General features: G+C 40.4%; 1 protein-coding gene across 1 annotated transcript; it reads right to left on the bottom strand.

Moving 5' to 3' along the window:
• Positions 1–2,481: 2,481 nt before the first annotated feature.
• On the bottom strand, positions 2,482–13,881 carry ankrd33bb (ankyrin repeat domain 33Bb). The gene is made up of 5 exons (XM_017420801.3): positions 12,631–13,881; positions 10,129–10,258; positions 6,464–6,604; positions 5,679–5,842; positions 2,482–5,601 (listed from the first exon to the last, which is right to left on the bottom strand). The coding sequence occupies exons 1-5, from the start codon at positions 13,108–13,110 to the stop codon at positions 4,942–4,944; spliced, it is 1,575 nt and encodes a 524-aa protein (XP_017276290.1). The 5' UTR covers positions 13,111–13,881; the 3' UTR covers positions 2,482–4,941.
• Positions 13,882–16,820: the final 2,939 nt, after the last annotated feature.

The raw sequence follows: 16,820 nt of genomic DNA, 5'->3' as shown, positions 1-16,820 counted from the left end.
CAGTTGTGGATGTACAGCCAATAACTGCGTTCTGATAGTTTCGTTGAAATCTGTCCGGTGTTTTATGAGATATTTTAATAACAGACAAACAGGCTTGACTTCAGCAGTTAATGCCAAAGTTTTACGCACAGATGCTGTGCTCAAGATATGTGATAGGGACAATGGTCAGCTACTACCACACCAAGTTTTAACTCAATATCAGTGGAACAGGCCAAGTTATAGTCAATTTTGTGGCTGTGGCAGCCATCTTTAATTGGGTTCATTCCAAAAGATAATCCGTTTTAGAGGCACATCCATTGCTTTTTTTCTGAAGGTTTCAACTAAATATATCCTGTGGTTCAGGAGATATGTTGCTAACAAACAAAAAGAGTTTATTCCAACAGTTAATGGCAAAGTTATCAACTTAGATCTTGTGCTATCACTTCGCCCCGAGAGTATAAGTTGGGGCTACTATCATGCTAAATTGTATCTTAATATCTGCTAAATTGATTGTGTTACAGTTATTTTTGCAGTTTCTAAGACTGCTTTGCTCTGGTGGTCATCTTGAAGTGGGTTAACTCCAAAAGTTATTCAGTACAGATGTTGATCTGGGCGATAAACATTTGACCAAACACAGCTTACAGGCTGTTCCCGTCCTTTTTTTTTTCTTTTTGTTGTTGTGCTTCGGCTCAACGCCTGCCAGTAACCATGACAACTGTGGATGTGGCAGTGATTGACAGCAGTTAAAAACTCCTCCCGGCTGTTATTGATTGTTTTCACTCAGGCACAGTCTGTTTCATGGCGCTGACAGGGCACGGTGACAGTTTCATTAAACAGGTCAAAGAGTCATCTGGATTTCAATTTAGTTTCATAGGGATTGAACCAAACAGCGTCCAGAAAGAGCTGAACCCACTGTAAAACTGAAACTGTCACAAACCAGTTTGTTTAATCACAGATTTCTACACCTGTCTTCCAATCAGCAAACTGCATGCCAACCTGCAGAATGGAGAGCATCTTTGAGATCTGGTGGTACAGCTGGCACAAACGTGCAGCTAAATGAAATCTGGAGGAAAACGGTGCAAAATTACACGGAACAGAATCTGTAAGGAATGCTTCTTAAAACAAATGGAATCCATAAAACCAAACCCTGACCTGCACGACAGAAAGAGACGGTCCTACTAATTATCCTCGCGTTGTTCCTAAAACAGGGTTCAGGGAGAGTATGTTTTGGAAAGGCAAAAAAATAGGTGGAAAGAAAATATAGGTGGATATTAATACCTTTTGCATTAAAATAATTTTTACAGCTTTCCATTTCTGCAGGCTAGGCTTAACGGGATAGTTCAGATCTTTTGAAGTGGGGTTCTGTGGAAAGGTTATTAACATTTAAGGTATTACCTGTTGCAGGTAGCTCTCTGAATGACCTCAGTTCATATAAAACGAGTAAGCTAAGGGCTAATGATGAGCTGAAAACTCCCAATTAAAAGGTTTCATAGCAGATCGTGCAAATGCTGTTTTAGAAACTTTGACATCATTGTCAGTTTTGCGACACGTGGTTGTTTGCGTGGAATTCCATAGTTATTTACAAGTCCTAGCCGCCATCCAGCGCAGTCTGGAGCACTTTCTGCAGGAATATCATATTTCCATGTATAATAAGCATGTACTGTGAAATCGGTGGTAGTGGGAAGGTTTATAAAAACATCTGTTTGCATGAACTGCTATAATATTATTCGAGATTGGAGTTGTTTTGAGACAGCATCACGACACCACAACTACCCACTACAAACGATCCGAACCATCTCTTTAAAGCAAAGCAGTGGCAGTGGTTTTGGTCTTAAGGTCTAACTGAGTCTGAACACAAGGAGTCTCTGTCTATTGCTTTTTTTTTTAATGCTTTTGCAGCAACTCGAAACGTGCAACCATTTGCAAGAGCAGTAACTAATGTAAGTTTAGATGAAAATACTGTGTTGTAAAATACCTAAGCCTCGGCTTTGAAGAAAAAGGAAGCTCCTGAACTCTTGTGGGGTAATTTATAATGTTGGGATGTGTGCGTCAATGCAGGGAGATGGTGTGCAGCGTTTTATCTCAGCACCACAGGCACCTGCAGACTGTTGACCTTTGAAGGGTCATGAGTGCTCTCTGGTGGTCACAGGGGAAACTGCACAACAGGTCAGGATGGCAGCCATTTTAGTCTTGGAGGTCTACATTCTGCACGACTCCTCGCAGATGGATCAACCCACTGCGGGATCTCACTGTATCTGGCTCAAGTCTTCTGTTTCTGGCACACATATAAGAGCTGGAGTGCGGTGCAAAGCATGACAGGAACATCTGTCAGCTCTTCAAACACACACATGCATCTTTTTCTCATGTCAGGTGAACAGCACGCTTAAGACTCTGTCTGCTGGGTCTGCATGGTTAACTAACAGCCGGACAGCTTGCAGCAGGGTTTTTTCTGAGGATTCTACAAGAGAAACTTCTAAAAAAGACTCACAAAATGATCTCTGTAGTCTATTTATTGCTTAAAAATACATCCAGAATTTCACAAACTTTGATGAATTGCTTTAGTGACATGGTTTATCACAGCCAGCAATAATTCTGTTGATTTCCACATACAATAAAAAAGCACAGACATGACACCGGTCAATATTACCCAAAGCAAAAACATCCTGCTACAAGCTTCTCTCCCGTTAAAAAACAACAACAACAAAAAAAAAAACAATAATGTGGATCACTTTAAGAGGCAAGCCTTTCACTGTAGCCTCATTTTTAAGATCTGCTGTTGAAAACATACTTTAGGTTTTTTGGTTTTTAGATATATCAAAGTTAGCTTTTATTGAGTGACACACAAAGGTAAAAAATGTCATCATCCAAGTATAAATGACAGTGTTTCCATCATAAGGCAAGGGACGCTGAAGTGAGTAGTTACAAAATGAGTTTGGCATGTAGATTTGGCTTCTTTTTTGAGTGTTTCTGTGGAAATAGTTGTGTAATTGGTTCAAATTTGAGCCATTATTGTGTTTAAATCCTGCTCAAATGTTGCTTCTGGGTCCTGACAAGACATCTGTCAGTCTCCGGAGCTAAATCTTGCTGTTTGGTACATAATGTTCAGTCTTTTGGCAGAGGAGAGACCTTTTAGGAGAGTCCTACAGTTTACTGTGGCTCAGTCCCGATTTAAGACAAACCTGTTCAAATGTGGGAAAAAAGAAGAAGAAGAAGAAAAGGAAAGGAAAGACCAGGTACGGTAATTGATAATCAGTCAAGTGGTGCAGAAAATGCCATTTTACTGTTGACAAATTAAATATTAGAAAAGCGGTTTAAATTTTAGACATTATGCATTAGCTTGTGTAACCTAAACCCATACTCCACAACATAAAAGACAAAACATATACAGAAGATGGATGGATGGATAGTAGGTCTATAACTCAAGATTCTCATTAATTTCCCACTATATTTGTGGAAAAATGCATTTTAGTAGAACAACAAATGAACAGATCACCAACATAAAAGAGTTCCTGCTTTTCTTATGATAAAATTTTAAGTAAAAAAATGTATATTTATAGATTCTGCCTTTTTGATGGTAATGAAAGGTAAAGTTGTCATGTTCTATAGATGTATACTCAGGACATGTTAAGAAAAAGCAGGACATTTATTATGTCTACAGATTTTTCAACGTAATATATAAAATTTTGGCTGCAAGTCTCAGTACTTTCCACTAGAGGGCACTAAGGGTTATGTTTCAAAAGACTGTTCATTATTTGAAGTAACCACCCTGACATAAAATATTGGTTTGTGCATTTGTTTTCTAAAACTTTAAATACTTTGGCTTCACTATGTTTTGTAGAAGAAGAGAGTATGGTTTTTTGACAAGATGGCTGGTCTCTATTTTAAACTACTTGCACTGCTAGCACAAGCTAGCTTGGTTCAAGCGTGGTTTCAACCCTAAGTCATGTTCAATGGGATGTCTCCTACACTGTTGAAAACACAATTGAAAAAAAAGACAGTTTTGATCTGCATCTATTAAATGTTAAAACTCTTCTGTGCAAACCTGTAGCGTGACCTAAAACCTGATATTCATCCTGAAGTGTCATATTTTAGAATTTTCACTGCTACTTTTATTGTGTTAAGCCCTTTCTATATATGTATATATATATATTTTTTTCATTTCTGTCATTTTAGTGCAAGTGTAAAGTATGGATAGTATCAGAGAGGAACGACTAATGAAAGCCATCATACCACGGCACTCGCTGTTCCTGGGAAACATACAGTACCGACAGTGGAATATGTCACGATGGGGTGAGAAGTTAGGATGTCAGAGTGAAGAACTAAGCTGTTTATTTTTGGCTCTGCCTTTCAGCTTCTCCACAAAGCTCTAACAAAGCCTGTGTGAGCTGGCTCCTCAGCTCAGCTGTCAAATACTCCATGAGCCCGTTTGTTCCTCAAAGATAACCTGTTGTACGCCGCATCAGTGCTGAATGACTTTTTGACTTCCTCCTGCGCGCTCTGTGGTCCTGCCTTGCTTTCATAGCCAGCAAGTAATCTTTGTTTGGCTGTGTCAGTACTCCTCGTAACCAAGCCAAGTGCTGCCGTCTGCTCTAAAACGTATTATTGCATATAATAAAAGCTACGGAGATGAATAAAAAAAACATCCACGTCCTTATTTAACGACAGTACGCCAAACGTAGATTTTTGTTCTGTGCTTCTGTAACTCTCCCTCTTCTCAAATTCCACCTCATATCATATGGAGAGGGTGTGAATTCAAGTAGAAACAAGGCAACAAGTCCACCAGTGTCAACAAAACCACGGAGCAGAAAACAAAACGCTTGCAGTTCAGTTCACATTAACAGTTCAGGTTTTCTAAGGCTGCAGCACTGTGCTCTGTGACAGCTCTGTCACAAAAAAACACTTTCAAGCTCTATCGGGGGGATGCACATAGTCACATCCTGCTGTGACGGTTTATTTTATCCTTCACCTCCCTCTTCTCAGAGAAAACAGTCTTTGCCTTTGCTCCGCCTGCCTCTTTTCTATTGATTTCATCTTGTAGTTCCATTTGGGGATCTGGAGTTGGTTCTGGTTATTGTTCCTCGCGTTTAGGTTTTCGGGTATGAAGCTCTGAGGTGGGGCCTTGCAGAGCATGACCTTCGGCACCACCATGCCTGGCCGCACGCTGCTTCGCCGCAGCATGTTGAGCGGCAGCAGGCTGGCTCGCCTCAGGGCCACCGTGGACGCCGCGGCTACGTCCCTGAGTATCTGAGGCTGCAGGCTTGCCCGGCGATCCTTCGCTTTGGGGATGAGCAGCACCCGCGAGTTCTGGAAAAATCGTTTGTAGTTGTTGAGTCTGTCGGGACCCAGGCGCTTCAGCTCTGCCACTCGCTGCCTCCTCAGGATCTCCTGCACGGCTTGACGCCGCTTTCCGAGGCACGGCGGGCTGCCTGGACAGACCGTGTGGCAGGCTGTGGCGATGAATGGACTTGAGATACCCGTGGTTACCTGAACCATGTGGTCCAAAACGCCATCATCCACAGGTTTTATCTTGTTGCTGATGCAAAACCTGTAAGGGCAGCAAGAAAGTAGGTTGCTTAGGCGCCCCCAGCAGGTCTTTGGCCTTTGGGCCTCGGACACCAGCTCCTGCAGAGGAACATGTTTAAATGAGCATTTGGTGATAAATACAACCTTATGCCTGAAGTAAAAAGTGTAGTATTAACCTCTAACAGGGGCCACTCTAGAGAGAAGGAGTCACAGAACTGCTCAGCACAGGGCCTCGACATCAGCTGAAGTATCAGGTTGGCTGTCCCGTATCGCCCGGTGAAAAGAGCCCACTCCCTGGGTGTCATACGGCGGCCATAGTCCCGGGCCTGAATATCCCCTCCTGCAAACACAAAGACATATTTACGTGGTCTAATGTGGAGGGAAGTTGCATTCAAGCGCTGATGTGGCTGACTTAATGTGAGACTTGATGGGTTTCAAAAGTCTTCAAAGGTAAAAGTATTCTCCACAACTTTGTCTCTGGAGAGTTCCTTAGTCTCTGTGATGTCTCTGTAGCTCTTACTATTTACAGGTGCTGATTCTGATTCTGGGGGATGTCAGTCCAGATGTACATCATTTGACAGTCAAATGGCTCACAGGTGGATCTAACTTAACTAATTATATGGCTTCTAAAGGTGATGGTTGGGGGCTTCAAAGCATGACAGAGCACAGCATTTTTCAGCTTTACATTTTTTAGGATTATTTAAGACAACTTTTTTCTATTTAATTGTATTAATTCAGAGTCGTGGAAAATAAAAAAAAATCCACTTAAATTCCAAGTTTTAGGGCAACAAAACAGAGAAAACACAATTAACATATCTGTATTTGTGCTGTTTTCATGCGTGAAGCAGTACTCTCCACTCAGATGCAGGACTTTGTGTTTGCTGTCACACCCCATCCGCTCTGTCAGGAGTCCCCCTTTAATGTAAACGTGTTGGACTGTAACACGTTAACTCGTACACACCTGCCAGCATGAGGGCTCTCACACACTCAAGCCTGCCCTGCATGGCGGCCTTCATCAGAGCGGTAAAGCCATGACAGTTCCTCCTCTCAATGTCCAAACCTGGGAAGTAGTTCAGCAGGTAGCTGGAAATAATCGAATGGCCTACAGACCGAAGAGAAACACAGGTGGCCCATGAACTACAGTATGAGTAAATTAAGTAAGTAAATAAGCTTTACATACACAAAGACATTAAATCACACCTTTACTGTTCTTATTGTACTCATTAAATACAACGAAATGTTAAACGCAATGTGAATGTTGAGTGCTGAATGACTGATGAAATTGGCTGAGGAAACTAAAACTGAATTGTTTAAGTTAAAACAAGTAGAGCTAAAACCAGAACATAAGCTAAAAGGTAAAATTAGTTAAATGGAACTCAAAAGCTAAAATCAGAAAAACAAAAGCTAATAGCCAATACCAGCAAAACCGTAACTGAAAACTACAATTAAAAGAATAGCAGGTACAAGGTAATATTACCAAGACAGTAGCTATCAGCTAAAAAAATAAAGCAAGTATGCTGAAACACATATCTAAGAGCACAAACCTTTCCAATAAGGTGAGCTCTCTATAGAGTTCAATAAAAAAACTGTTATGTCAAAAGGTGTAACAGTTACAAAAGCTAAAATTCATAGCCCTAATGTCCTGAATGAGCTGAAACTATGGAAGGAACTATAAACAGGAAAACAATTTTAAAAAATGCGAACCGTCATACAATTTTATATATTGTGACATATTTAAAAAAAATGTTAGCTCTTAAAATTTGGTAAGTACCACCTTGGATGCGTAAGATGCATGTTCCATTATGCCATTACTTATTAAACAAAACCTAAGCCACAGAGTGAAAGATGTGTGTGAAAAAGACAAAACAAATTAACTTCCCAAATCAGCAGCTTGTGCAACCAGCTTTAGCAGTAATAACCTGCTAATAATCATCCTGTGTGACCTTATCAGGGGTTGACATTGTCAGAGGCATTTTGTCGCACCCTCTCTACAACTTTGCATCAGTTCATTAAGGTTTGTCGACACTCATTTCTGGTCAGCTCTTTGAAAGTCCAGCCACAGCTTGTATTTGGGTTTGAGTTATGGACTTTGACAATGCCATTCCAGCTCTGATGCGTTTCTTTTTCAGCCATTCTGTTGCAGATGTGCTGCTGTGTCTGGGATCATTGTCCTGCTGAAAGACTCGTTTTCAGCCAAGGTTTAGCGGCTGATCAGCTGGCATGAAGGAAGTGTATGGAGTCTTTTGTAAAGAGGAAGAAGCATCAAATAGTATGTAAAACTTTGATTTTTATGTGAACGCAAGGCAGCGCATAATGTCAGAAAACCTGGATTTGAAGAACATCTCCCCTAATCACAACCCACCATTGTCCTTGACTGAATAGTTTATTTTGTTGAGTCACCACATAAGCAAAGCCTACAGTATATGTGTTGAACTGGCTTTACAACAAAGTCCTCGTGACTTTTTCGCTGCAAAACAACCAACTGTTTGCTTCACAGCTGTTATGAGCTGTTTGTGCTGATATGCTGTGTTTGGTTTTGTGGAAACCACATATTATGACCAAACATTGCTTTGGCCTTGTGTGCTTCAAGGCCGTTATGCCAGAAGTCTTGTGGTTTTAAATACTGCAAGTCATGCTGTTATGTTCTTTTTAAATGGTAAATGGTCTGTACTTACATAGCGCCTTTCTAGCCAATCAGGCTATTCAAAATGCTTCACAACACAATCTGTGCCCTCATTTCCCCATCTACACACACATTCATACAGCACTGAATCTCTGCAAAGCAAATCTGAATAAATCATTCTATGGAGGCTAATCAGTGCTTTAAACTCCATTTATTCACTGATGGGGCACACATCGGTGGCAGTGAGGGGGTTCAGTGTCGTGCCAGGAATTGAACCTCCAACTCTCTCATTGGCGGACAACTGCTCTAACCACTGATCCACAGCCACCCAACATATGCTTCCCCATGGGGAGCATATATCATTATCGCCCGCTATCGACAGGAGAAAGGCTGGTGATGTTTTTTGCCAGAGTCTGTGTGCCTGTTTCTCTCTATCTAGCCTTAACTCAGTCGGTTTTACTGATACTGAGCTAAAGTTTAACGTGGCATTAGCTGAGAGTCATTCACAACACATACTCAGAGTGCAGGAGATCGTGCATTACGTTATATGTGACCAAAATGCCTATAACACTGCTGTAAAGTCTGAAACAGTGTCAAATGGTTAGATGCTTTTGTCAACCGTAAACAGTCTAACTGATATTTATTTTTGGCTCAGTGCATCTTCTTTTGATTTTCTATGTTGATTTTTGAATATGCACTAATATATAGGCCATAATAATAAAACTAATGGCAATGGAAGCGATTATCATTGATTATATGGTTGTAATGTCGTAGTCCAAGCATTTATATGAACACTGATTTGAGGTGCACTGCAGACCTAAACATTTTTAAAGATCAGGAATAGCAGGAATGCAGAATGTCTGTTCCTGAACCCCTAAACACATGTGTGGTTCAGGGCCACGGAGACTCAGTGTTGATCACCTGACACCCCTGAGGTATTTTTTTTATGAAAGGAGATCAATACTTCTTTTAATGAAGCAGAAAATGAAAAGCAAGTCTGGAGCCATTTATCACAGCACATAGAGAGCCATTCATCATCATTAGGTGATGAGAGGCCCGGGCGCCACGTCTGATACATGTGGCTGAATCACTATGAAATTACTGATGATGGTTCTCTTGTATGGCATCAGACCTCATAAAACTCTCCATGAGCTTTCATTTGAGCCAACAATTAACGTTTTAGAAACGCTTTTATGAAGTGGAATCTCTTCTTGTGTAAATGAGGTAATTAAAGGCAGATATTAACTATAAAATTAAAAATGTCATTAAAAATCTCTTCGATGGTAGTGGGTAAGTAACCGCATACATTGTATTATTTTATCTTTAGCTGCATTTAGCTAATACAGCATCCAGAAATCCTCCGATGTCAAACTGAGGGAAGGGATTTTTTTACTACGTTTAAAAATCATAAACTAAAGAATTTGGTAAGCAGCAAATTATTTGAGCTGACATTATTTCTTCAGTTATTTGGGAGCTCGCCATCGTAAAAATTACAGCTAAAAAGGTCAGATCGGTCCATAAACTTCAATAACAATGACTACTGACTGTTTCAAACACACTACCCTTTGACTAGTGGGGCAGCTCCAATCTCAAAATGCTGTTTCATAAACTTTTACATTTCACCTTACACAGTTAACAGATAACAGATAACAACAGCAGCAGCTAGCTGTAGCACTTTCAGTGCAGCCTGGAGCACTTCCAGTTGGATGTCATATAATATTTCTGCCAAAATAACCTTATAATGCAAAGTTGAGGGGAATGTAACGGTTTGTAAAAAAAACGTTAAAAGCATCAATTTGAGACTAGAGTTGTTTTATCCAACTTATTTTAGCTTTGTTGTGGTTTCTCTTACTTGTTTTTGTAAGGAAACATACAGAAGTTGTATCACGTTTAGATTGGTCTGGTATTTAAAAAGGAGTGAAGAAAAATAATGTTTTTCCTTTCATTGATTGACAGTTAAGATGTAAAGTTACAGGTAAATATGTGACCTGAGGTGTGTTTACCTGCTTGTGCTGCCGTAATCAGAGCCGTGTTGCCCTCGTTGTCCTGCCAGTTAACATCCAGGTACGGACACTGGGCAAGGGTGATGACCATATCTACATAACCGTGGTAACATGCCATAATGAGGCCAGACTAAAACACATAAAGAAGAGACTGGTTAGTTTCTTCTTTGAATTTGGCCCTGTATAAAAAACACCAACAACGCTCTCAACAAAGCTACAGTGACGGTTCACACACTTCTCTTACAAAAGCACATTGCAGTTATTGTATATATAAATGAAGCTCTGCATTTTCAAGAGGGACAGCGTGTGAAATCTGTGTAATTATCTTTTGCCCAAAATACCCAGGAAGGTTCACAATAACATTTACAGAAAACTGACAAAGAGAGGTTTGTCAAAACAGTTATTGTCTGGATGTTTTACAGCAAGTAAATGAGTGCAGGTAAGATTAGCTCTTTTATTCTCTCACACTTCTTCTCCAAAAGGAAAAAAAAACAATCTTAATATTAAGATAAAACCTGTTATCATCACAAATGGGTAGTATCATCCGTCTACATGTTGAAAATGGAACACAGTTATTTCCGCAGCGTACTTATTGCATAATGTCCGGTTTTATGTGCTTTAGGCCATCATTCCCACTTTGAAGTGTGTGTGTAAATGGCAACTTTAGAGAAACTTCAAACATAATTCCCTTCACAGCCAGAAAATAGCTGGTGTTTATGTGTCGAGAATGCTCATAACTACCCTGAATATAAAGCTGCATAGGCTCTAAAAGTCGTGCTTCATAAATAAAGAGTGCATTACCAAATAAAAGCGCACCAAAACAAACAAAAGTTCAATGAGACTAACATTCCTTGGAGGAATGCACATCACCCTCTGCTTTGACTGACAGAGTTTTAAACAAAGATCTTACGCAATCTGTTAGTGGACATATGTGTTGGTAATGATGATCAGTTGCTACCACAACAAATTTCAGCTTAATATCTGAAACACTGACTGACTTCTACCTATTTTTGTGTTTGCTAATGCCAATTAGCTGTGGCAGACAGTCTGAATCAGGCTGGCTTCAAAGGATCATCAGTTCCAATGATTAGTCTGCTTTCTAAGAGTTTCATTAAAATTGGTTCTCTCGTCCATGAGATAGTTTGCAGAATTACATAATCACCAGCCTTTCCTGGTAGCAGGCAATAGGTAGGTCACAAATGTAGCAACACCACCTGAAACAGCAACTCGGTGTCATTAAATAAGCAGCTTTTTATAGAACATTGTTTGGCTCAGTAACCTCATTGCAATCCATCAGCCATTTCCTGAGCCCCATATGTATTTCAGTTTAACCTTAAAAGTCTGCTACAGTTAGAGTATCAGGATCAGACTTTGTCTGTCTCTGTCCATCTCCATCAGCCTACAGTATACCGTACCGTAAGGTCAGCTCTTTAAAAGCTGCTGCTTTACATTGTCCCTGCGTAGTTTACACTCCCCATCTGTCACCGGAAGCTGAACCAGCTGCTCTGAGTCCTGCTCCAAGAGTTAGCCCTCAGTGGCTCAGTTGTTTCCAGGGAGAATACGTTTCTGCTTCTGCTTGCCTCTCTATAAAACCTGACACAATTTCGCATGAAGTTTGAATCCAACTCCACTATCAAATAAACTTGGGAAAGCCCACTGACAATCTGGAATTTCAGTTATATTCTAAACCCTCTTACCTGGTGAATTGGTGTTAAAATAATTTCCTACTATTCCTTTGATGCCTGTTTGGAGCACACTTTACCAAAAATAGACTGACTGTGATGGAACCCAATTCACCTTCAGATTTAGATCATCTTCCATTGACGTTAACTGATTTAACCACAGAAACCAATCCACGAGCAGCTTACCAATAAGCATATGTTTACCACTGACCTTTACTACAAAAAAATTGAAGATTTTAAAAATTATTGTAAGAAATTTTAACTTTAACGTGCCAGCTATTGTGCACACTTTACCAACAATGTATCCAATCTTTGTAAAGAGGCATAAAGGTGGTTGCCTGGTTTTATTGATAAGATGATTGTTAGTTGGCGCCAATGAAGAAAATACTGATTTCACTGATGCTGAATTGTGCAAACCTTGGTTTGATTTTCGAATGAGAAAAATTAGATCTGAGAGGCTTGCTCTGTCCGAGCTCACAGTGAATCCCTGGTATATTGGAGCAATTTGCACCAGTCATTAATGTGCTGTTGAGTCACTAGGGTGTTATGTGGTGGTCTGGATTGCCAAAGCCACACATGGGTCATTGTTTATTAGCTAAAACTGAACAAACCTTGTGGATGAGAGGTGAAACATCTGGGGAACCAAAAGGGGTTCCAGTTTCTTTCTGTTCCAGATTTTGAGATTACCAGAGCATCTGGATCACTGATAATCTACACAGATGCTTTGAAACCCATGGTTTCCATTTGAAAAAGAAAAAATAAAATAACTTAAAAATAATACATAGTTTTCATGGAAAAGGTCCAAAATCCAGACACCTACTCTTTTGTTCCGATCCGTCTCCTTCACTTCTTCTTCGGTCACTCCTTGCCTGATCATAATCTTGACAATGATGACATTGTTGCTGCAGCAGGCCTTGAAGAAGGAGATCTGTTCAGGGCTAGGGCAGCGGATAATGTTGGAGATGACTGAATCGTCCAGGGGGTAGAAGGAATCATTTGAGGTAAAGCTCCGTGTGTCCGAGCGATCTGGCAAGGCATCGAAGTCCAACTCCTCATACTCCTGATAGATGTCCTCCTCATCCTCCCAGTAGTTCCATGTGTAATCAACTTCAGTCTTTTCATCCACCTCTGGGGCTTCACACTCAAACCCATCGTCATCAGCCTTGCTGATGGACATAACAGGTGTTTCAATAGAAACATTGTTGGCTTTCGTTTCAGTCTTGCTAAGTTCAACTCCTCTGGCAAAGCCATTCTCTTGAACCTTTGATTCTTTTCCTTGTTCCTCAGTTATTAACACCATTTAGATCCTCCCCTGCCCCACTTACCTTTAATAATTCTTAGGAGGCGCCTTCACAATGATTGGAGTAGCCAAACCTTATGTCCACTACAATTTAATTTTACATTTTACCCACCAGCAGACTAAATCTTGCAAAACAAAAGATATCTACTCATGGCACAGGAAAAGGGTAAACAGAGGCTGCATAAGAGGCATTAGATCATTGACTCACTAACTACAGATCCTCTACGATTGCTGAATAGATCTGATTAGGATCCGCCACAACTTCAACAGATGTTTTATCATATGCATGATCTGAGACAGTCACTTTGGAGTTTTAAAGTGACCAAAAAGAGTCAGAAAGGAGGAAAAATAGCAACACTCCACCTTTATCGAGCATGTCAAAATTGCTTTTTCAACTAAATGGAGCTTGATAAGTCCAGGAGCATCCATGAGCCTTAAAAGCCAGCTCTCTCATCTATGCGACTTTTCGTAGCGGTCCCAGAAGCCATCACGCTGTACGAACATTACACTAAAATCGAGACGGGCGTCTCAAGTTCCCAGATTCTTGACGTCCTGATTAGGAGCTAAAGGTGAAGTTTCCTTCAGCAGAAGAACGGGCGTCTGTCTTGCTTTGAAACTGATGGTGCTGAGCAACTAATCCCGCGTTTCCCTGCAGAGGAACACTTGGCATTCTTTGATGATGGCCAGCAATGGGATGAGAGGGTTTCCGTTGAGCTGCTCCAAGATAATCCATTTAGTCTTTCTCTAGCTGTAGCCCTTCTGTTGGAACACAGTAGACTGTAAAAATGTCTGCTGCAAGCACAGAAGGATGGTTGTAACTCCTGAAAAACATCTTTCCTGATATATTTTTAAAAGCAAATCTATTGTTTCATTCATACAATATAATAAAAGCATGGTAGGTTAAACAATTAGCGTGTTTTACCAACATATATTCATTGTCTTTGCTATCACATAAATGTGCTAATTAGTGAGTTGTCATTAGTTTATCTGGTTAAGCTGACCTCTCTCCCATGCACTCACAGCTAGCAGCTTAAACTGGATTTCCCATCCACGTGACTTCATCTGCACATAGGGTAAAGAGTTCATTTCAGCCATCTTGACTTTTCCAAAATTAGACTTTTCTAACAGACTGTGACTGCTGTACATTTCTTTGCTGACAAACTTTTTTCGCAAACTGCTAAAGACTCAGCATTAACAAAGTGGATGGCAAATTGCATCAGCTACAGAAGGTTTTACTAGAAAGTTAACATGACATGAATAAGTGATGGGTATAGTTCAAGGAGCAGACTGAATCTGAAGCTTCCAGGCAATACATGAATTTGATTTAGAATATTTAATGCTTCTGAATTAATAGTGTTTACTCTTTTTTTTTTTTAAGTTGAGGGGTAAAACATTTTTTAAAAAGAGGTTGACACTGAGCCCAAGCAGTCTTTGCGTGTAATGAAGAACCAGCATCTCAAAGCTCTTCGTCACTGATGTAAAAGTTTCTACAGATCAGTCCCACCACATCCATGTGGCAAGAACACTCTTCAGCATGAATAAAGTAAGGCTAAGGAAATAGCAGCTCACTGGGCAAAACTGTTGAGGACTAGTTAGAAACACAAAATTGAAAGAAAAAAAAGGTGAATTTTTAGATTTTGCAGTTTTACTGAATTCTGAGTGCCAATGAGCTGTGCGGACACATTTTGTGCAGACATTTTTTGGACAATCACAGCTTATTTTTGTGTGCACAGCTAAAAAAACAGTATCCTATACACATTATTTCACTTCTGAGCACCTCACACATCATACCCCCCTTGTGCTTTGCACACACATTTGCCATGTTTATGATCTATTCTACTGCAGTACTCTTTTGAAATAAAGATTTGGGCCAGTTTTTCAAGAACTATTATTTCTCATTGGTGTGGTCTGGACATTTGGGGGTTGTAGTCAATAAATGACCTTTGGGATGCTGTAGCATACGCCTCCTTTGGCATGATTTACCCCAGAACAGTATTTACTTCTTTATCGAAAGGAGTTTTTTAATAAAATTGGGACTAAAGCTTTCTGACATGTTTCCAGGCACCAAATCAATAATTGGTGCAATGTGAAACCAAGTTATTCCTAAAAAAAAAAGATTAGATTGTAAGATGATTGTTCTATCCAGGTGTGAGATGTTCTCATGGGAAGAACAAACGCTGCTTTTTCACTCATGTGAAGCCTAAGGTCTGGTTTTACAGCAGAGCTTCGAAAGAAACTCTTTCTGACACTCCGCTAATCTCTCCAGAGCTCCTTAGAGGAGGCACAGGCCACAGGCGCCCCCTGCATGATGGGATCGCCGTGTAAAAAGTTGATCCCATTGTGCTCCTGAAAAATGAAGAACAGGTTGGAAAAATCAGATTTAGCCCGACGTGGGAAATCTGGTTTTAGCTGCATATGCTCCTAATCTGCGCTTCGACTAACTGTTAAGACTGTGCATTAGCAGAAAGGTAATTGGATTTGGCAGAAATAACTCCACATCCTGTTTCCTGCAGCTGCACTCTTCAGCAGCACCAGAGATGATCCCATATCAGAGCTAAGCTGTTATTAACCAAATACATAGACGTGTGTTTGACTGAATGATGACATGCTGATACTGAGCACTGTGGTGCGCCTATGTCTCATTGTCATACATGTAGCAGCAAACTTAAAAGAGACCTCCTTTTTCTCAAGGTATATATGCTCCTGAAAAATATGAGGGACTAATTGTAAAACTGTGGTTTTACAATTAACTTAACCATTAACTTATCTCCTCTGCGATGTGTTCAAGGAGTCCATGAACCACTAATTGCAGTAAGGGCAGGTTAATCTTTCTGTGTTCCTGAAGGCAGCAGTCTTAACGTTCCTAAGACATTAGGTCACCTTTCTACTGAACCGAGGAACTGTACACGCTCAACTCTGCAGTTCAGGAACACTTGGAGGAGTTAAAGCTACAGCTCAGATCCTTTGATGTGAGGTTATGTAGAACAGTTATAAGCATTTACTAGCTTATATGTCGTAGATAGCTCTTTGAACCTCAGCGTGCTTAAATTGTCCACTTGTTCACTATATACAGAGTCAGGCATTTTCTATTCTATTTTCTAGCAATTTTTATCCACTACAGAAACTTGTAGTGCACAGAAGTTGTTTCCTGCAGACATATTGTGTAGGTAATCCATCCATCCATTCATCCATTTTCCATTCTGGGTCTTGGGAGCTGGTGCCTATCCCCAGCAGTCACAGTGCGAGAGGCGGGGGACAACCTGGACAGGTCTCCAGTCCATCACAGGGACACATAGAGTCAAACAACCATTCACACTCTCACCTAAGGAAAATTTTAAGTTAACCAATTAACCTAACATGCATGTTTTTGGTCTGTGGGAGGAAACTGGAGTAACCAGAGTAAACCCACATGAGCACAGGGAGAACGTGCAAACTCCACCCATAAAGGCCTCAGGCCAGGATGTGATCCTGCAACCTTCTTGCTGGGAGGTGATAGCTCTAACCACTATGCTGCTGTGCCACCCAGGTGTGTAGGTAATATCAATTCAAAAGTTTATATTGAAGGTTTTGATACAGTAACAACTGCAGTCCATGCTTGATACAGCCCAATAACTGTTACACATACATTTTTCATCAGTGTTATGGATACTTTTCTAAAGCAAAACCATCACTGTAAATAAAGATGGACAAAGCAACTCCAATAACTTCAA

Source organism: Kryptolebias marmoratus, linkage group LG20 (genome assembly GCF_001649575.2).
Source record: "Kryptolebias marmoratus isolate JLee-2015 linkage group LG20, ASM164957v2, whole genome shotgun sequence".
Taxonomy (NCBI): Eukaryota; Metazoa; Chordata; class Actinopteri; order Cyprinodontiformes; family Rivulidae; genus Kryptolebias; species Kryptolebias marmoratus.
The sequence above is the reverse complement of the archived record's forward strand: the minus strand, read 5'-3'. Positions and strand labels throughout refer to the sequence as shown.